At 37.1% G+C, this 22,098-nt stretch overlaps 1 protein-coding gene across 1 annotated transcript in view; it reads left to right on the top strand.

The window, feature by feature from the left end:
- SOHLH2 (spermatogenesis and oogenesis specific basic helix-loop-helix 2) overlaps positions 1–22,098 on the top strand; it is a 49,831-nt gene that overhangs the window by 4,341 nt on the left and 23,392 nt on the right. The window contains exons 2-6 of the mRNA XM_028103281.1: positions 5,056–5,270; positions 14,759–14,820; positions 14,901–15,005; positions 16,533–16,632; positions 18,568–18,678. Of these exons, the coding sequence (XP_027959082.1) occupies positions 5,056–5,270; positions 14,759–14,820; positions 14,901–15,005; positions 16,533–16,632; positions 18,568–18,678 (593 nt within the window). The remainder of the gene's footprint in view (positions 1–5,055; positions 5,271–14,758; positions 14,821–14,900; positions 15,006–16,532; positions 16,633–18,567; positions 18,679–22,098) is intronic.

Below are 22,098 nucleotides of genomic sequence, written 5' to 3'. Positions count from 1 at the left end.
CACTGTCTTACCCACTCACACCAAATCCACACTTGTCCCTTCAAAGGAAGCAGCCACTGGGGAGAGTACTTGTACATGTCGACTTCATCCTTGATTTGTATTTATGTTTGGATAACCAAGGATTTCCAGACATTAACGGAACTAGACACAAATGCAGAAACTAGACACAACTATTCCAGAGACAGGTTTTTAAGGGGATAGAAAAAACTTCTAAAATTCTAGTTTGTATTCTCAGTGAGGGTATCACATCCTGAACATAGCAGGTTATGAGGAATTACCAAAAAAGAAAAATCTTAGAAGTGAGCAATTCACATTAAATAAACTGAAATCATAAAAATCTTTGGAAGGACTGAAGAATGAGCTGGTGATATGAAAAATGAAGTTAAGAGACTGTCTATGAGAAAAATGGAGACATGAAGGATCAATTGTGGATGGCCTGCATCTCCTGGAAGATTGCCAAGGAGGGATGAAGATAGAAGGAATTGGGAAATAGAAGAAAACTTTCAGAGCCAAAGATCCACTGAGTGCCAAGTAGGATGAATAAGATCTATAACCAGACACCTCCTAGAAAACCATCAGAACCCATGGCATAAAGAGAAAAGCACAGGAAGGAAAACAAAGCAGCTTATTCTTTTTATCAACAACTGGATGCTAGAAGAAAATGGACCAATAGCTTCAAGGTTCAAAGGCAAGGGATTTTTGACCTTGGAAGTATTTACCAGGTAAAACTAGCACTGAATTGTTGGCCCTAATGCTACTATTAAGTAATAGAAATAAGGGGTTTAACTCCCAAAGTCTTATGTAGGAGCAGCAGGAGGAAAAAAGGAAAATCCCATCAGCCTAACAGAAGGCATGGGAAAAAGGAAACAAAATTGCTGTTGATGGGAATCGTGAAATAACAAAGGAAGAGAATAAGACCATTTCACATTAAGTTATAAATGTTTTATAATTAATATTAGTTAATGTACATTAATTAATACCATTAATATAATTAAATTCCTACATTAAAAACTAAAATCACAGATTGTGAAAAGAAACCTAAAAATTCAGATATATGCTATTTACAAAATTCACACAAAATCAAAATGATATAGAAAGGCTAAAAATAAAGATATGAAAAACTGTATACCAGAAAAAAAATTTAAGTGAAAAGCATTAAAAAGGACAAAGAAGTATATTTCAAATACATAGTTTTCTGTCCATAAAATTATCAATGTGTGATCTATATATTTAAAATATGCTATATAAACATTGTAGGTTATTATATAATATATATTAAACATTATAATTATGTTTTATGTGAATATATATAATTATCATGAACCTCTATACACCTAACCCAAAATTAGATACAGAGTCTGTAGTTGGAGAAATTGATCAATTCAACAATCTATATAATTAGGAAAGATTTTACCACATCTCATAAAGTGAAAGATCAAGTAGACCTAAAGTAAGAAAGAAAACAGTAAGTTCTGTCTAAAAATTAAAGAATATATGCCCAGCAGAAAATACACATTATTTTCAAGTATCCATGGAACATTAACAAAAACTATGTATTATACCACAAAGAAAATATCCACATTCTAAGAAGAAGTCAGATAGGATACATTTGCTGTTGACAATGCACTGAAATAAGAAATGACCAACTAGTCAATAGCCAAAAAAATTAAAAACCAAAACTAAAAACACCATACTGTTGAAAATTGAAAACATTTCATAAAGGTGTTTAACTCTGAGGTTAAAATGGAAGTATGAAGTGAAATTACAAACTAGCAAGGAATGAACATAGACACAATATATATCAAAATCTGTGGGGTACAACATAGTGCCACTTGGAGGACTGTGCCATCCAAAAGCACTTTCTGCCGTGATGACAATGTTCTATAATTATGCTGTCTGATATGGCAGCCACTTGCCATATGTGGATATTGAGCACTTGAAATGAGGCTAGTGTAACTGAAGGGAATTTCAAACTTTAATTTTAGTTAACATAAATTTAAATAGCCACATGTGGCTATCATGGAGGACCACACAGTTTATAGTCTCTGATAAAGCATCATCAAGAAAAAGAAGATAGGAAAATTTAATTATATATTAACCTCCAGTTAGAAAGCAAGAATAACAATGCATATAATAAACATTATATACATCTAAAAACTAGTACATTTAAAAAGAGAGAAAATGGATTAAAAAATATGTATATGAACAAAATTCACTTATGGTAGAAAATCTAAATTTACTGGTAATCATTAAGGAACTGTAAAAGGTACTCTAAAATCCATCTCTGTAAATGGCTTCAGGCCCAGATTCTGCAGACATGTTTATCTAAATTTCAAGAAGCAGATAATTCTGTTTTATAAAATATTCAAGACCATAGAACAATATTGAAACTTTCTGTTTCATTCTTCAAAGCTGGCATAACCCTGAGATACCCAAACCAGATAAGACAATACAATAAAGCAAAATTGTATCCAGTCTTACTTATGAACGTAGATGGAAAAATCTAAAATAATATGAATGAATTTAGTCTACACATTATAGGTTTATCCCAGTGAGGCAATTATGGCTTGACATTAGGAAATCTATTAATGTAATTCACTACCTAATAGAATATAGAATAAAGGAGATAAAGGTATGATCATGTTGATACTAAAAAAGCATTTGGTAAATTTCAGCACCTATTTCTGATTTAAAATTCTTAGCTTCCTAATAGAAAGAAACTTCTTTAACTTGGTAGAGGGTACGGACCAGAAACTTTCTGTATCATATTTAGTGGCAAAAACATTTGAATTATTCCCACTAAACTCAGGAACAAGACAAGAATGCCCAGTGTCACTCCTGCTATTCATCATTGTTTTGGATATTCTAGCCAGTGTTTTAAGATCAATGAATAAAAAGCATAAATTCTGGATATAGGTACAAAAGTGTCATTTATTTTATTTTATTTTATTTATTTTTTTTTAGAGAGTGTGCATGCATACTCACAAGTGGAGGGTGAGGAAGGGGCAGAGAGAGAGAGGGAGAGACATCTCAAGCAGGCTCCTTGCCCAGCTCGGAGCCTGTCACAGGGTTCAATCTCATGACCCTGACTGAGATCATGACCTGAGCTGAAATCAAGAGTCTGATCCTTAACCACCTGAACCACCCAGGCGCCCCCCCCCCAAATATCATTTTTGAAGACAATATGATTATATATGTCGAAAATTTCAGAAGAATTGGCTAAAACATATTGGAACTAAAGAGAGAATACCGTAAAGTTCTTTTTTTTTTTTTTAAAGATTTTATTTATTTATTTGAGAGACAGAGAATGAGAGACAGCATGAGAGGGAAGAGGTTCAGAGGGAGAAGCAGACTCCCTGCTCAGCAGGGAACCCGATGTGGGACTTGATCCCGGGACTCCAAGACCATGACCTGAGCCGAAGGCAGTTGTTTAACCAACTGAGCCACCCAGGCGCCCCACCGTAAAGTTCTTGAAGCAAATTCTTCATACAGAAATTAGTAGCACTCTCTGTGTTAGTTGTAATCAATTAGAAAATATAGTGAGTGAGAAAACCTATTCCCTTTACAATGACTCTAGAACTTTGAAATATCTGGGAACAAACATGAGGACATATGCAGAATCCATATTAAGGTAACATTTAAAAAGACCCGAGGAATTGTTGGACTACAGTGAGAAAAGCAACTCACTTTTAAAAATATAATACCTGGGGCGCCTGGGTGGCTCAGCTGGTTAAGCATCTGCTTTCGGCTCAGGTCATGATCTCAGGGTCCTGGGATCAATTCCCGTATTGGGCTCCCTGCTCCGCAGGAAGTCTGCTTCTCCCTCTCCCACTCCCCCTGCTTGTGTTCCCTCTCTCGCTGTGTGTCTCTATGTCAAAAAATAAAATCTTTAAAAATATGTATATATAATACCCCCTGTATGAAAAAAAGCTGTGTGTGTGTGTGTGTGTGTGTGTGTGTGTATGGTAGAAATCATCTGGAAGGATATAGACCAAACTGTTGACAGTGGTTGCTTCTATGGAGGGATTAAATGGGTAAATGAAGAATCACCTCTTTTATTTTTTTTAACAAAAGAAGGAAGACTATTAGAAGGCAGATAGAAATGAGAAGTGCCGAAGTTTTGCTTACTTTGAACTTACTTGAACCTCACATGTTCCTTCCAGCAAGCCCTGGCAAACCAGGCTGAAGGGGAGAGGAAGCCCCATAGTGGGACAGCCTCACCAGCATCCTGCCCTGCAGAGTTGTGTCTTTGGCGAGCTGCCTTTCTCTTCATAGGTATTTCCAACTCTTTCACCCACTCTTGAGGCTTCAAGTCTGGTCAGCTCCCAAATCTGTTTTCTCACGTGGACCTGTCTGTGATCTGCCATTTCCAACTCTCTGCTCACTGTTTGCATTAATTCAAGCATCCCCATTCTTTAACAGTTAGAGTGGATTGTGTTCCATAACTATAGAGAATAAAACATCGGAAAGTAAAAGGCAAAGATGGAAATTATATTTTTTCTAATTGAATGTGCTTGAAAATAACCCCAAAAGGAAAGAAAGATGATTTTTTGGCTCCAAAATATTGAGTTTTGAGTAGCATGTATAATCTATTTAAAGAAAAGACCATGAGTGTCTCTTGGAATTTAGGAATTTGGTTCTTACTCTGTGTTCTGGAATGTATGTTTCATCAAAATAAATGGTTTGGGAGAGCCACCAGTTTGTTTTTCTCACTAGTAAACAGATTTTTCAGCAGGATGAGTGATTGGGAAACTGGGCCTTAAGAATCCTATCTGTTGTTCCTAGGATGAGAGAGAAACCCACGGGAAAACCACAGTAGAATAGCATTTGTATGCAAAAATATTTTAAAAATAGCATGACCTTCAGATCCATTCACCACCCTAGGTAATGAAGACAAATTAATAGTTCCCGTCCCTGAGGTGACCATTCAGTCTATTTGTAGTCGGTTATTGTGTTATTTGTCACCTTTATTTATTGTATCCTCTATTACATGACATCTTCTGTATGCTCAGATGTTAATTAGGTGGTACTTCTGCTTTTTTCCTTCTCTTTCAGGCAAAAATAGACCTCTTGTTAGTTGGAGATGTCACTGTTCAGTACTTGGCAGATATTGCACAGAAATCCTTTTCAAATATGGCAAAAGTCACCATAACCATCAGGGATGTGGGGCAGGCAGCCACACTTCTGAAGGACCACCCCTTTGACATGGTTTTCCTGAAGATGACTTCTTTACCAACGGCCGAGGAGCTGGGAGCTATCAAATTAATTAGGTGAAGTTCAAAAACCTTCGCTCTGTACCTTTATAATAGTTTTTATTGAAAGCCATTTCTATAAAAAAAAAAAAAACAACTACCTTAAAAGATGGTACTATTTATGCTTTCATTTTGAAGATGAGAGATATTTTCATGGGCAGAATAGGTATACATATTGTTTTTATTGGCAGTTTGACATGCTAATATAAGAATTATCCTTTTAATTTAAAAAGTAATTGATGTGGATGAGAATGTGAGAATTAATTGGTCATAGAAATTTATTTGGTATACAGTACTTTAATCCCACAGGTACTCCTTTTTAATAACTATGTCATTTAAAATGGTACATCTTTTGAGTTCATTAATTGTGGTGGCAGATACTAAAGCAGGTGAGCATTCTTAACTCTAAAATTATCTTTTTAAAGATGTTCTAATGTGAAAAATTCCTGAGGCTCCCTGGATCTGTTGAGTCCAGATCGATATCACATCCAATATTTTTGTTTCATCCTGTAGCTCCATAGACATTCTGCTTCTGTTTGACCCACTCCACTCTAGAGATCTGGAGTCTAGTGGTGGGAGAGTTAGGTGCTTTCTTGCCTCACTACATAGGATTTTGAGCCATTTTGGTTGTTTTTTTTTTTTTTTTTTTTTTTTTTTGAGAGAGGAGGGGAGGGGCAGAGGGAGAGAGAGAGAATCTTAAGCAGGCTCCACACTCAGCACGGAGCCCGACGTGGGGCCTGATCTCATAACCCTGAGATCATGACTTGAGCCAAAATCAAGAGTCAGATGCTCAACCAACTGAGCCACCCAGGTGCACCCCATTTTGGATGTTTTTTAAACAAGGTTAGGTCAAAACAAATTTCTTCCCCTTCTACGAGAAGATTTGATAGAGAAAGTATAATCGCAGATAATGGAATATATAAGGACTTGTAATAATTACAAGATAGGCCTTTCATGTCTAAAGGAGGATGTTGTTGACAATGTTGTTATCCCTGAATAAAAAAGAGCAAACATATTATGTTAGGCGACAAGAAAAGTTGAAATGGGAAGAAGCCAAATTGATGAGTTCCTTGTTAAAAAGAGAGACAGATGCTGCTCCTGAGGTTTCTTAGAACTGGTGATCTTCTACATTTCTTTTGTCTTTCCATTGGGAATATGAACTCTAGACAAACCAGGCAAACTACCTCAAAGTGGATTTCATTTCCAAGATACGTTGTGAACTCTCCTCCTTCTGAAGATATGCCTATTTTATTACATACCTTTAAAACGACTCCTATAAATAGAGTTCCCCTGGCTGGGACCTCATCATAATATCACATTTATTATAGTATTTCAACATTTTTACAACAGTGTTATGAGGGAGGTAGAGCAGGGTTTTGTCATCCCTACATGACAAAGAACGAAGGGTGAAGTGATTTGCCTAATGCCACATGACTCATTTTTGCAAAACTCAGACTAGAACTCTTCTCTCTTCATGTTCTTTGTAAAAGCCTGTAATTACTTGGCTTCTGTGTTGAAGACCCTTCTTTCACACCTCTGGGATTCAATGTATGCCACACTTCATATAAACTAAACATACATATGATTTTGGAAGAGTACTGTACAAATTAGTGTGGCTGATCTCTCTCTTCATTCCAAGAGTGGGAGCCTAGCCAGGTCCCTCTGAATGTAGCAGAGGCTTTGTATTTGCTCAACATTGAAGCTACATTTTGAACAGGATGAGATTAAAGTTCTATTTAAGAACAAGTTTTATATCTAGTTGCAATTATTAAAAGCTAGCAGGTTAGAGGAGAGAACTCCCTGTGTGATGCTCACCTCTGTGGGTTCTCCTCACTGGTGGTTTCTTTGCTCTGAATAACACAGCTGAAGACTTCTCTTCAGGGAAAAGAAGGTAGATGAAGGCACTAAATATACAGAAATGCATATGGTAGTTCTATTTTGCTATAAAAATATTTGTTTGAAAAGGAAAAGAGGATCATTTGAAAACACCTGGTTGGGTTTTTCTTATGTCTTGTTCTGCTGTTCCCAATATCAAGGATAGGACTTGACGAATAGCAGGTATTCAGTCCCTAGCTGGAGTATGAGTGAGTGACTGTGTGGATGTGTGAAAGAAATGCCATTGAGGGCAGACAGTGCATTCTAGCTTTTGTCTTCCGTCCTAAAAAAAGAGATAGTTTTCTTTGTGGGATCCTTGCCTTTTGTGATGCCGGCCTCAGAGGCTTAGGATGTCTGTGGAATTCCCTTTCTTACCCTCAGAACTGTTATAAGTTTATGACTTATGAATTATTTAAACCCTTGTGGGTTTATACATGTTTATATTTTTGAACCTGTGGTTTTAGAGTAATAAGTCCTATAAACTTACTGCCCCATATGTAAGGCTTTTAAACCTTCATCATTCCTAAAGCACTGTATCTTTTGAGTTTGAGCTGACTTTTAATGTCTAAACCAAAATGAAATGTCTTGTTTAGCTTTTTTTTTGCTGTATTTTAGATTTTTCCCTCTTAGATCCTTGTTGCTTTGTAATATCTCAAAATCTGGATGAGTCCTGCAAAATATATAACTACTTATCTTACTTTTCTCTCTCTTGGGACTTTATATGTTTCACCAGCTAATGAGGAGCTTCCTATAGAATAGAAATGTTCCCATTTATTTGCAGTATTAGAGCCCATAATCACAAACCTATATACATAGAAGATAGATGGATTTCTATCGACAATAAGAATGAAGTATATAGCCTGTTAGTTGTAATGTTAAACTTACTTTATTTTATTTTAAAGATTTTATTTATTTGACAGAGAGTATGAGCAGTGGGAGTGGCAGGCAGAGGGAGAAGCAGGCTTGCCACTGAGCAGGGAGCCCGATATGGGACTCGATCCTGCGACTCCAGGATCATGACCTGAGCTGAAGGCAGTCGCTCAACAACTGAGCCACCTAGGCACCCTGTTAGGCTTATTTTAGAATAAAATGTAAGCAGCTTATTTAAAAAGATTCTTAAATTTATGGTTATAGAAGAACTATGTTTTTAGCTTGGAGCTAATCAGTGATCAGTTTTTTTTTTTTTTTTTAAGATTTTATTTATTTATTTGACAGAGAGAGAGAACACAAGTAGGCAGAGTGGCAGGCAGAGAGAGAAGGAGAAGCAGGCTCCCCGCCAATCAGGGAGCCCGATGCGGGGCCAGATCCCAGGACCCTGGGATCATGACCCGAGCCGAAGGCAGACGCTTAACTGTCTGAGCCACCCATGCACCCCTCAGTGATCAATTTTAATCGCCCATAAAAACATTGGTACTTTAAGACTGACATTCTCAAGAGTTATGGCACATCTTAGGGGCGCCTGGGTGACTCAGTCAGTTAAGCATCTGCCTTCAGGTCATGATCCCAGCATCCTGGGATAGAGTCCTGTGTCGGGCTCCCTGCTCAGTGGGGAGCCTGCTACCCCCCTCTCCCTCTGCTGCTCCCCCTGCTTGTGCGCTCTCTCTCTCTCTCTCTCAAATAAATAAAATCGTAAAAAAAAGAAATATGGCACATCTCAATTATAGGTTAACATTCTTAATAGTACTCCCCAATTTGATTTCATTTTATGAATACATTTTTATTGAGCCAAATGAACTCAACTACTACCCACTGATAAAATATTTTAAGACAGTCCTAGGGTTCATTTGCTTGGCTTCAGACTTCCAAAATTGAACCACACTCAAAGAGCAGACACTTGATAATTCAGACACATCCTGATACTTTACCTTCCAAAGCCAGGTATGGAAAATTAAAATATGTTTTAAACTCATCAGCAATGTATGGATCCTGTCTGAAATTGTGGTTTTCCATTCCATGAAATGTCTCTGCAGTTCTTAGAATTCTGTGATTCTTGTGAGCTCCGTGTAGTTCAGCAGTAGCAAAGGAATGCAGAATGTTGTTCCATCTGCTCTGGCGACAAATCAAGTTTGGATCTGATTTTATTTTTCCCATGTAGTTTCAATTGTCTGATCAGTTAACTTATTAATTCACTAAGAAAACCTAATCTTGTGAACCACAGGGATCTAACAAGCTGTCCTTTTGTGTCCCCAATTCCAAAACCCCTTTGACTTGACAGAGCAACTCAGTAAATCTTATTAGCCAGTTGGCATGACCTAGCCCTCTGAATGCTTGATGATAAACAAAATAACAATAAAATACGAAGTAGTTTTGCTAAAAACATTATTCTATAAATTGATGGTTGAGTGTAAATGTGGTGACCCTGACTTAGGAGGTTCACAGCTCTTCTGAAGAATAGCATGATGGGAACAGCACACCAACCATCACTACTGACCAGAATAAACTCTCAGAACTCAACTATATTTTATCAGAGGTGCCCTATTAGGAGCAAGTGAACTTAGTGTTTTCACATGTATAAATAGTAAAGCTCTCGATTTTCTCATTGAAAATGGTTGTTTTAATTAAGTCATTAGCAAGGAACATTATTTGTTACAAGTCCCAAATAGGCCAGCCAGGTTAGTTTGGCTGCATTTGGCCCACAGATGGCATAATGGATAACTGTACTCAAGCAGGCTACTACCCAAAAGTGACACTGGTTTTTGTCCCTTGAAGTCCTTGTGACTCTAAAGGAAATGAGTTTAGAAATTTCCGCTGGCTTCACAGGGACTTATAAGACACCACTTGTCCTCTTATTAGATGATAGATTTCAGAGGCCAGGGCTTTCCTGAGGTTCTTTAGTCAGTTGAGTGTACAACTCAGCTCAAGACACTTTATATGATCTTCTTTATTTTTTTCAGCTACCAGGGACCAGACCTGGGGATAGGGTCAAGATTGGGGATCTGTACTGCTGCAGTTTGAGCTTATTACTCAGTTCCAGAGAATACCAGAGACAGGCATAGGAAGGGACACTAGAATATCAACATCCAATCTTGTATGTAGAGTATGGTCTCAGGAACTGTCTCAACATTTAAATGGTGTATTGTGTGAAACATGAGGGGAAATGAATTGTCCCCCAATGAATTGCAAATTTTTAAAACCCAAGAGATTTCAGCTGAGAAGGTGCTTAAGTTCTCAGAACCGGCGATTTGATTTTGGTATATGGAAGAAGTGCTATTAATTGGGGTGGATGAAAGAGATTTTTGCTTTATTTTTGTGTTGCTTAGTTTTAAGGAACATTCATTAATTAAGAAGAGGACTTTTTTTTTTTTTTTTTTTTTTTGGTGATCCTGGGAACTCTTAGCTTATCGATCTGTAGAGAATATGAATGAGCAGCTGAGCTCCAGACCAGTGTGTTGGATTCTGGGAATTCTATTGATTAGTGGAGCTCCTATACAGCATCACAATTAGGGTTTCACTGGCAGGGGAAGTGTTTGGGTGGGTAATTGATTCTGTGCTAATGAAAAACATCCAGGAATTCCAACTCTGTCTGGTGTAAAGCTTGAAATTTGAAAGTCATCATGAGGGCAAATAAATTCACATACCCAAATCTAACCTACTTTTGTGCCAGTAACATCAATTTGTAAAATAAAGAAATAGACACAGAATATTTCTAAAAGCCAAGATTCTTTTATTTAAAATTCTCTAATTCAAGAGTATTTTAGCTTATAATTTACTCTGTGAATCAGCAAAATATTTTTTATTTCAAAAGTTGGGCGAGACCATCTTGTATGTTTCTTTCTGCGGTCCTCTTTGTTCGGTCCATTTTTCCCTTCCACTTCTGTTTCCTCATCCAGTTATCATACCTCCATTATACCCCACTTAAAATTATAAATGAAATGCTTATGTTGTGGCAGGCGACATTCTTGTCACCCTCCATGACACCATGCCCTCCCAGTCCCAATAGGCTCATGTGCCTTTCTTACCTCCACATTCAGTCCGCCAGTCAGTCTTGGTTTCCTCCCACATATGCCTGTTTTGGTGATAGTATCTCTGCCTGAGCTTCTCATTTCCTCATAGAATTGTGCATTCTCTCCTTTTTTTCTTGTTTAGCCCAAACACCTCAGAATTCATAGAGCAGAGTCAAGCCTGAAGAAACCTCAGTTGTGTGCATGTCACATGTTAGCACTGTCCTGCTTGTTTGAAGTAATTAGTAAATATTCTGAATTATTTATTTTTTTTTTAAAGAAAGTTCTCCGGTATGTCTGCTTTTCTCTACCATCAGTTCTCGCCTGTGTACTTGGAATATGGTCTCCCAAATTCACCCTGTGCCATCACCCTCCGTCCATCCCATCATAGACGGAGTGGTCTTTCTAAAATGCAAATATAATCATGTTAATAGCTTAATAGCTTCCCATCGTCCATTTTAATAAAATACCAAATCTTTAATTCAGCCTAAAGCTCTATGTACCTTCTCTGGTCTTCTGTGTCTCTCCCTCAGAGACTCTGTGCCATCTTGGACTTCTTTGACTTTCTCAGACTTACCTGTTCGGTATATTCCAGGGCCTTTTCCCAAGGTCTGTTCTGTTTGTCCAGAACGTACTTTACTGCTTAGCTGCTTCTGACCCCCATACCGCCCAGTTCTACCTTTTGTGTGGCAAACTTCCAGTCAGCCATGGAGGCATTTCTGCCTGAAAGCCTGAGGCTGCAGAGTAGGGTAGTTCCCAGGTATGAACTTCTGCTGGCCTCTATGACTTTCTTTCACAACACCGGGTACATATTTGGCTACTTAATTAATTATCTACAGTGATTTGTTCAACATCTGACCCCCTCCAGAAACCGTTAATTTCATGAGAGCAGAGACCTTGTTTTCCTGTCTGTTCATGATATCCCCTAGGGCCTAGCACAGAGTCTGGCACATAGTGGGTTTTCACTGTATATGACTCAGGTATATAAATTACGTATACAGTTGACCCTTAAACAACATGAGGGATAGGGGTACCAATCCCTAGCACGGTCGAAAATCCACGTATAACTTTTTTGCAGAGAGTATTTTTTTATTATAATATAATTACATAACACAAATGTTACCATCCTGTCCATATTTTAGTGTTCATTTCAGTAGTGTTAAGTGTATTCACATTGTTGTGAAATATATCTCCAGAACTTTTTCATCTTGCAAATCAGAAATTCTATTCCTATTAAACAACTGTCCCTTTGCCCCTCTCTGCATTTCCTGATAACCACCATTTTACTTTCTGTTTCTATGAATTTGACTACTTTAGGTACCTCATATAAGTGGAATCATTACTTTTTTTATGACTGGCTTATTTCACTTAACACGTCTTAAAGATTCATCTATATTGGAGCATTTAACATCTTTTCCTTCTTTTTAAAGACTGAATAATATCCATTGTATGCATATAACACTGTGATGGTTAATTTTTATGTTTCAACTTAATTGGGCCACAGGTACTCAGACATTTGGCCAAACATTCCTCTGGTGTATCTGCAAGGATGTTTCTGAAATATTTTCACATCATGTTCACAACAGCACTATTCACAATAGCCAAAAGGTAGAAGCAATCCAAATGTCCATAGACAGATGAATGGATAAACAAAGTGTGGCTATATTAATCAGGATTCTTGAGAAACAGAACCAATAGGATGGCGATCTATCTATCGATCTATCATCTATCCATCCATCTACCTAGAGATAGAGAAGGAGAGAAGTTGATTTATTTTAAGGAAGTGGCTCATGCCATATGGAAGTCAAGAAGTCCCAAGATCTGTAGATGGCAAGCCAGAGACCCAGGAGAGCCAATGTGTAGTCAGTCTGAATGCAAAGGTCTGAGAACCAGGAAAGCTGATGGTATAAATTTCATTTGAAAAGCTGGCAGCCTTAAGACCCAAGAAGAGCCGATATTTCAGTCTGAGTCTAAAGGCTGAAAAAGGCCAGTGTCTCAGCTCAGGAGTCAGGCTGGAGGAGTTCCTTCTTACTCAGACTTTTTGTTCTATTTAGGTCTACGATTAATTAGATGAAAACCACCCTCTTTAGGAATGCTGGTTTGTTTTATTCAGTCTATCTCAATTCAAATGTGGCTCTCATCCACGTATAACTTTTGACTACCTCCAAAAACTGAACTACTAATAGCTTGCTGTTGACCTGAAGCCTTACCAATAATTTGGAACAATCAACGCATATTTTGGATGTTATATGTATTATATACTATATTCTTAGAATAAAGTGAGCTAGAGAAAAAATGTTACTAAAATCATAAGGAAAAGAAAATACACTTACTCTTGTACTGTATTATATTTATCAAAAAAAATCCACATGTGAGTGGACCCACATAATTCAAACCCCTGTTGTTCAAGGGTCAACTGTAATATAATTTGGAGCATAGAATAGTGTGTCTTTCCTTTCAATGCATATATAAGATAACCTAACAATATTGTTTAGTGAGGGTCCTGTCTTAAGGAATAAATAATAACCACGTATAACCACAGGCTAATATAATAAATGATGCTTTAAGCATTAGAGAATAGTTATTTTTTTCTTAGGCAGTGGAGCTATTCTCTTTAAAATCTGGTTCACAGTAATGTTCTCCTTGGAAAATAATTTCCTCCTAGCTAATGCCAGTGCACAGTACCCATTAGATTATCAGAAATTCCAACTTACTGCACTCCTCAGTGTAGTTTATTGTAATACCACATTTCTTTGTTTTATTTTTTTCGACTTCAAGCATATAAAATTAGAATAGTATAATGAACTTGCCTGTACCCATAATGCAGCTTTAACAGTTACAAACACATGACCAATGTGGTTTCATCTCTGCCCCTTCCTACTTTCCCACCCCTGCTCACTGGTGAATTATTTTAAAGAAGATCTAAGATACCATTTTCTTTCATCCATAAGTACTTTAATAAATACCTTTAAAAGATTAAGGACTCTTCTAAAAAAAAAGTGTAATAACAACAGTGTAATAATAGTATAATAGCAGTATCACACCAGAAAATTAATAATAGTTCTTTAAATTATCAAATACCCAGTCAGTGTTCAAATTTTTCTGCTTATCTTATGATCTTTTTAATTTTTATTTTTTTAAAGCTTTTATTTATCTCTACACCCAGTGGGGGCTTTGAACTCACGACCCCAAAATCAAGAGTGACATTCTCCTCTGAGCCAGCCAGCCGCCCCATCTTATGATTTTTTTAAACTGTTAGTTTATACAAGTCAAGATTCAATTTTCCCTTTCCTCTGTTTTAATTTCTTTGTGTCTAACTCTTTATTTATATTTATTTTTAAAAGGGGTCATTTGTCTTACAGAATTTTTCACATTCTGGATTTTGCTGATTTCATCCCCACAGCATTCTTTAAAATATTTCCTTTTCCTTAAATTTCTTGTTAACTGGTGGTTAGGTCAAGAATCTGGATATGATTTAGGCTCTTTTTTTAAAAGCAAGAATAAAAATGTTCCAGCTTTTCAAACATCGCTAATTTGAGATGCTACTTTTACTAAATTTCCATAGTAATGCTACCATTTTAAGTTCTACAGACATAAAGGAAATCACTTTAGTTCTTAATAAGGTAAAATATTGAATCCCAGTTTTTTAAATGATGATTTTGCTTCATTTTAACACTTTTTTCCTCTCAGATTTGGCAAGAAGAAAAATACGCATTTGCTGTTTGTTTTTATCACCCCTGAAAATTTTAAAGGTATGTGCCTGCTGGACATATTATTTGTTTTTTCTCCAAATAGAACTCATAAGGTCAATATTTAAAACAAAAACTCTTAGGTTGTGTTTCAGGGCATGGAGCCGACATTACTTTAAGTGAGCCACTGACCATCGAGAAAATGAGTATTGTGGTAAAATACTGGAAAATCTATTTCTCAAGTACTGGTGAGTGAAAACCAAATATCCAAAGGTTTGAAAAATTCTAATTAAATTTTACAAAAGCTATACTTCTACATTTTTAAGTTGGTTTTCCACTTATGCCTTTTATTTGCTAAGGATTAACTGTATACTATGTACTGTAAAGAACATGTAGTCCCTATTAATCATGGTCTAAAGGGAAGACGTGTAAATAAAATAAAAGGAAATATACGTTCTCTACCTGTGAAGAAAAAATTTACATTTTCCACAGTTGAAAATGTGTTGCCCAAGGACAAATACAGTGCTGCGGCAGGCACAAGGTTTTTCTTTTTAGTGCCCTAGTTGCTACCATCATTCCTTATTCTTTAAAATGGAATTAATCATGTCATTGTATGAGTGTCTAAAAGCCAGGGCCACTAACCTTGAATTGTATCACACTTTCTGCTTTGCAAAATACTTGCTCATAAATTAGTTTACTTCTTTAAGTTAGTAGGGTGGTTATCCTTTCTGTTTTAGATTTTTAGATACAGATAATTAGTGTCACTGCTTCAATTAGACCTCCCATTTCTAAATTCTTCACCTACATTGTATTATGTGTATCACCAGCATCTAAATACTTAAGCTAATTAAATTCACTTTAATTTGGCTTATAAAAGGACAGACTCCAATATCTGAAATTAAATTCTACTGGAATCATTGTTGGTCAATGACTCTTTATGGTTTTCCTAGGCCTGGGATACTAGCTAGGAATTTTTTTTAAATTATGATGATGTTTTCTTAAAATGGGCCTGAAAAACACTTTCAGGATTATCCTGTATAAACTCCTACTCCAGATGATATAGGACTCAGTACACCCCTCCTTTTTTCATGTTTTGTTTTGTTTTTTAACATTCAGGGAAGATTAGTGAGTCTGTTCTGTAACATTCCAAAGAGGCTCCCAGCCCCTGCAGCCTCAGAGTTCTTCCTGGAAATGGCTAACTGGTGACCCAGATCCTGTTTTCAACCTCTTATTTGGCTCTCAGAACAGCTGCTCATCACCACCTGTCTGGCACCCTCCCTATTGGTCATAACCACGTCTGCTTCTGGTCGTCTCATCTTTGCTCTGAGGATGAGCAGCTGCAAAAAAAAAAAAAAAAGAAAAAAGAAAAGAAAATGAAAGAAAAAAAAATCAGATGTCATATTTTGACAATACAACTGCCTACCATAGACTCATACATATTTTCTTTCTCTGACATTTACCTCTATATAAGAACTTAATAAATAAACTGAGTTGAATGTGTTTTAAGCACACCTATCACTAAGTTACTAGAATCTGGTTGAAAGAGAATGTCCTGGAGTGAATAGAATGTATATTTTCATTTTTTGTTCTAACATGGGTGATTTCATGCTTTACAAACTAAAATCTATAAATTGCTTTCTGTAAAAAATACTGCTTTGTAAAGTCTATTGAATAAAAAGTGGCAACTGCTTTTTGATGAGGGCTTGTATGTACGATCAACATCATCCCCACCAGTGATTTTAGAATTAAAATAGCCCCCCTTTTAAAACTTTCAGTTAAGAATGAATATTCTGTGAAGCCTGAAGAACCGGGATTGCCCCAGCAGAAGTCCTGCAGTGAACAATTGGGATATTTTTCTACTGATCTATTTGCTTGGTTAGTTTTTTTTCCACTTTTTCATAGTAACAGTTCTTACTGTATAACTTCTGGAGAACTTACTGATTGTGGAACACTAGTTCAAGTGCTAGGGGTGATGCAAAAGGAAGAAGAGGTTGTGTTATAGAAGGGGGATGGGACTTTTTCTGTATTTCAGAGTCCCGAACTGGGACTGTGGATACATATTGCAGAGGTATTCACTTCAATATAAGGAAGTACTTCATAGCAATCCAGGTTGGCCAGAGGGGACCAGGGTGAATTGCACGGTAGTAAGTTCCCCAACACTAGGGAATAGTAGAATAGTAGAATCTTCTTCGAACAAAAATTTTACATATAACCCCAGTATTTAAACAGGCAAGAGCAGCCTCAGATGTTACCCACTTACCACTAAGCTCTCTGATGTCTTTTTTGAACTCATGAATCTGTCCCCACAATTACTGAAAACAACCTTTAAGAAAGGTCTGTTTCTGTCCCCACCTCTTCCACTGATAGAACTGATATTTAAACCTGCGTTGGATAATAGGAAGTTGAACTGGGGTCAGACCTTTCTCATGCTAGCATTATCTGCTTATAAAAATTCAGTTTTTGTGAATTTCTTTTATTCACTTTAAGTGATTTCCAAGGAGATTTTAAATAGAGCATAGGGCTACAAGGAATGAACAGAGCTGCTGAGGACATGGGTGATGATGGTGAGAATTTTGAGTCAGTCACTTCCAGAATTTGTAGAATGTGACCATCAACTCTTTGTAGAAATGTGACTATCTACTATTTTGAACAAGGAAAAGACCTGGCAACCAATAAGTGTGGGTAAACCAAAGATGTGCTCACTTAAATAGTACAGAGATATCACAGGTTTCTTCATCTTATTTAACATTTTAACCTGAAAGAAATTTATTGTATTATACCTATCCGGGAAATGAGGTTGGGAAGGGTTTTGGAAGGCTTTGTGATTTTCTTGTATTACTTGTAACTTCTTTTTATTTTATTTTATTTTATTTTATTATGTTAATCACCATATAATTACATCATTAGTTTTTGATGTAGTGTTCCATGATTCATTGTTTGTGCATAACACCCAGTGCTCCATTCAGTACGTGCCCTCCTTAATACCCATCACCAGGCTAACCCATCCCCCCACCCCCCCTCCCCTCTAGAACCCTCAGTTTGTTTCTCAGAGTCCATAGTCTCTCATGGTTTGTCTCCCCCTCCGATTTCCGCCCCCTTCATTTTTCCCTTCCTACTATCTTCTTTTTTTTTTTAACATATAATATATTATTTGTTTCAGAGGTACAGGTCTTGTAACTTCTTTTTGAACCCTCCTTGTCTTAAATCTTTATTTTTCCTCAGAATTCTACCATTACAAATAAAAGTACATTTTCAAATCAAGTTATGTCCCTTGGGATAAAGGAGATAGTATTAGTATATGAGTTTCTTAGGGAAATATTTTTAAAAATTAACCAAAATGCTTGGAGAAGTTTTAGAAAAATGGTAGAATCAGAAGGTATCTAAATGGAAGGAGTCTGATCTCTGCTGATCAAGTTGAAATAGTGTACTGTGGTCCTTTAATCCTTTGTGTTGTCTTCCTGTAATACACCTTTCAAGACAGTCATATAATTTGGGGTAGGCATAATCAATGAGGTCAGAATATTTTAATCCTGCTTACACTTTAATCCTCTGTTACTCTTTATCTGTATATTTTAGAATTTTGAATAATCATTGGATTTATGATGATCTTGATCATAAATTCTTTAGAGTCTCTGAAATAAAATATTCTGCACCAAATATGTAAGGTGAAGTGTTTTGGTATTTTCTGCACCTTTGCATGAAGCAAGGGACTTAGAGAAACACCTTTGATTACCGTATTGGTGCTTATTGTTCAATATCGCCTGACAATTTTCCTCTTAAGTCTATAACATGATTTTCTCTTGTTTCTAGCTCTGAATCTCTAAGAAATGACACTGGGTTTGAATTAAAGGCTCCGTTGCCAGATTTTGAGAAAAGCAAAAAGATTTCTCTTCTTCATTCAAGCAAGGAAAAGCTGAGAAGGTGAATTATGGTATAGTCCATTTTTAGTATTATTCCTTTCATGGAAAAAATTACTTTCATGAATTCCATAATTGTTTGTAGTACTGTTAAAAGTCTCTGTGAAACTAGTAACTGGCAACTAAATACATGCCACTCACTCATTCATTCCTTTATTCACTCAGCAAATTATCTGTGAGTATCTGATATGTGCCAAAATATGATTACAGCACCAAATAAAAAAATAAATCCTTGCCTTCAAGATCTTAGTCTAGTGCTCAGACTTCTAAATAGGCTATTACATAGAAAATCATGTTTTCATAACTGTCGTTATAGAGAGGAGCACATAGTAAGCATCCTGGGAAAGTTACCTAAGACAGAATGAGGGAGCAGGAAGGCTTTCTTGAGGAAATGATGCTAAATTGAGATTTGAATGCAAAGTGACTATTAATTTGGTTTAAAAGTCAGGGGAGGATGTTTCATTTGGCAGGAAAAGCAGGTACAGAGGCCGGCAGTATAAGAAAGTTCAGTGAATTTATTATCCTGTGCTGTGTCCATGTACTTGGCTATAATGGCACAAGTGGGAGGGGGCAGGAGACGAGAAGTAGTAGGTAAGGGTTGTGCACATCGTGTTAAGAAATTTGAATTTGAATCTGAAATTGTTGGGGAGGCCCCCGAGGATTTTTGCAAAGGAGTGATGTGATAAGATTTGCACCTAGAGTGAACACTCTAGCAGGATGTTAGAGAGTGAGTTGAATCTAGAAGACTGTGGAATCTGTCAAAAGAAGTGAAGAAACCTAACTATGTTTTTAGAAATGGGATAAGGAAGAATAAACCGAGTCCAGATATACTAAGTGGGTAGATTCAGTGTAAGCATGGATGCGGGAGGAGTCAAGTATAACTTGCAAGTAGATGTTGCATCCACCAACTGGGAAGTTCAGTAGAATGGCAGGCTGGCAGTGGGAGGTGATTTTTGCGCTTGTTGGGTGTGAACACCTCCAGGTTTACACGAAGCTGTCCAGTCAGGAGTTGGCCCTGAGGTTCTAGAGAAAGATCTAGGCTAGAAATATGGACTTAGAACTCTCAGGATACAGCGTCTACTTAAAGAGTGGTTGTAGTAGGGATAGATATGATGACTTTGCAAAGCATGTAGAGAAGAGATAAATGGAAAAAAGAGAACCTTGGGAAAAATCTATGTAAGGTAGGGGCAGCAGAGAAGAAATCGGGGAAAAGAAAGATCAGGAAGCCAAGAGGGATTGGAATTGAAGAGACCAGGGAGAAGAGTTTCCTAAAGGAATGAGTGTTCAAGAGTATCACATGGCAGGGAGCAAGTAAGGGGAGAACTAATAATTAACTGTTTGTATTTGGCAGAACCTAAACATCATTGGTCTTGGCAAAAATAATTTCATTGGCATGGTTAGGAAAGAAGCATCATTGTGGAAAGATGGAAAATTAAAGGTGGGAGCATAAATGAAAGGAAAGAGAAAATTAGGGTGTGTGATCTGTAAAAGGGGATCTAGAGCAAAATGAGAAATTTTGATAAGATTGGGCCAGACTTGAATATGTTTATATTTATATTCCAGAAGAAAATAGCTGGAAGAGAGATAGAGGTCTTGAAGATACTCATATTCTGATTATCTGTATTGTAAAATATGGTGTATCTGTGGTATAAAAAATGAAACTGAAACCAAAATTTGTTGGCTTGATACATGGTTTTATGGATTAACAATTTGAGCAGGACTCAGTGGGCAATTCTTTTGTCTACATGACATCAACTGGGGTCACTTTGCAGTGTTCAGCTAGTGGATGGTCTAGTCAGGACAGTCCAAGACATTATGTCTGGAGCCTTTGCAGGGATGGCTGGAAGGCTAAGCTCAGCTGGGGCTATCAGTTAAAGCTTCTCCAGCATGGTAGTCTCAGGGTTGTCAGGCTCCACTGTTCTAAGAGACAGGGAGAGGAAGCTGCCACTGTCTTAAGGCCTGGGACCAGAAACTGGCTCGGTGCTATTTCTCCCATATGCTTTTGGTCACAGCAGTCACAGAACTATCCTGATCTAAAGGAAGGGTACATAGAACCCCACCTCTCAGTGGGAGGAATGTCAAATAATATTAATCCCCTACAACTGGAGAGGGGGGTTGGTGATGGACTTGGTATCCCTAAGTAGATAGAAGCTTATGGAATCTAGAAGCAGGTGGGAGAACACCTCTTCTACTGAAAATGGAGAGAAGGAGCTAGAGCTAAATGTGGATAAGATTCATCTTTTCATGGCCTCCATTATCTGTTGAAGATCAATGGAGAGGTGGTTTTGGGCTTGGTGAGATGGGCTGGTGGATGGGCTAGTTTAGTCCAAAAGACCTTCACTCACATGTTTGGCTGCTTTGGCTGAATGAAAGCTTAGGTAGTGTCTGCTGGCTAGTGCTAGCCCATAGATTTCACTGATCTGCACTGACTGAGAAAAATACAGTGCAATGAGTATTTTTAAAGCTATATATTATGCAATTTATATTCCAAGATTTTATTTTCCATATTTTATTTTGTGTTAAATTATGAAATTTCTAAATGGTTGCAATGAAAGGATATTGGGAGGTGCTACCTCTCTTATTTTTCACGTTGAGATCCAATGTTGGAAGTCCTGTATGGGTCCTACAAACTTCCATGTTGTTTGTATTTTCTTCATTTTAATGGTTGATGAAAACTAAAATCTGAGAACCACTCATCTCCCAGACTAAAAAGATGCTTTGGAGGGTGTGTACCCCTGTGGCACTATTTAAAGAACTAGAAATCTTTGTTTCCCAAAAAGAAAAGCTGTTAGCAGGGTACCCCATCTTCCCCTTTAGAGATTTGCTTGAGAGATACCAGAAAGTAAAGAATCCATCCCTAATTATTTTTTTGCCTTTTCCTCCTCTTAACCCTTATGATGATGCTCGTGAATCTTAGTCTGTTTCCCTTCCTCCTTCTCCTCCCAGTCAGCTGCTTTACACACGCTTTTGTCTTGTCTTACTCCCTTTGGTTTTTTTTTTCGCAGCGTAAGGTAACATGATGTTGACTAATGTTGAGAAGATAATGGTCCTGGCTGATGGTTTTGAGTATTTGCATTTGGGAAGTTCTTTTTTTTTTTTTTTTATGTGATGTTAATCACCATACATTACATCATTAGTTTTTGATGTACTGTTCCATGATTTATTGTTTGTGTATAACACCCAGTGCTCCATGCAGAACGTGCCGTCTTTAATACCCATCACCAGGCTAACCCATCCCCCACCCCCCTCCCCTCTAGAACCCTCAGTTTGTTTCTCAGAGTCCATAGTCTCTCATGGTTCGTCTCCCCCTCTGATTTCCCCCCCTTCATTCTTCCCCTCCTGCTATCTTCTTTTTTTTTTTTAACATATATTATTTGTTTCAGAGGTACAGGTCTGTGATTCAACAGTCTTGCACGATTCACAG

Source organism: Eumetopias jubatus, unplaced genomic scaffold (genome assembly GCF_037043125.1).
Source record: "Eumetopias jubatus isolate StellerSeaLion01/CBP00866 unplaced genomic scaffold, mEumJub1_p1.0 scaffold_3, whole genome shotgun sequence".
NCBI classification, from domain to species: Eukaryota; Metazoa; Chordata; class Mammalia; order Carnivora; family Otariidae; genus Eumetopias; species Eumetopias jubatus.
Note: the sequence above shows the minus strand (reverse complement) of the source record. Positions and strands in the feature narration are given on the sequence as shown.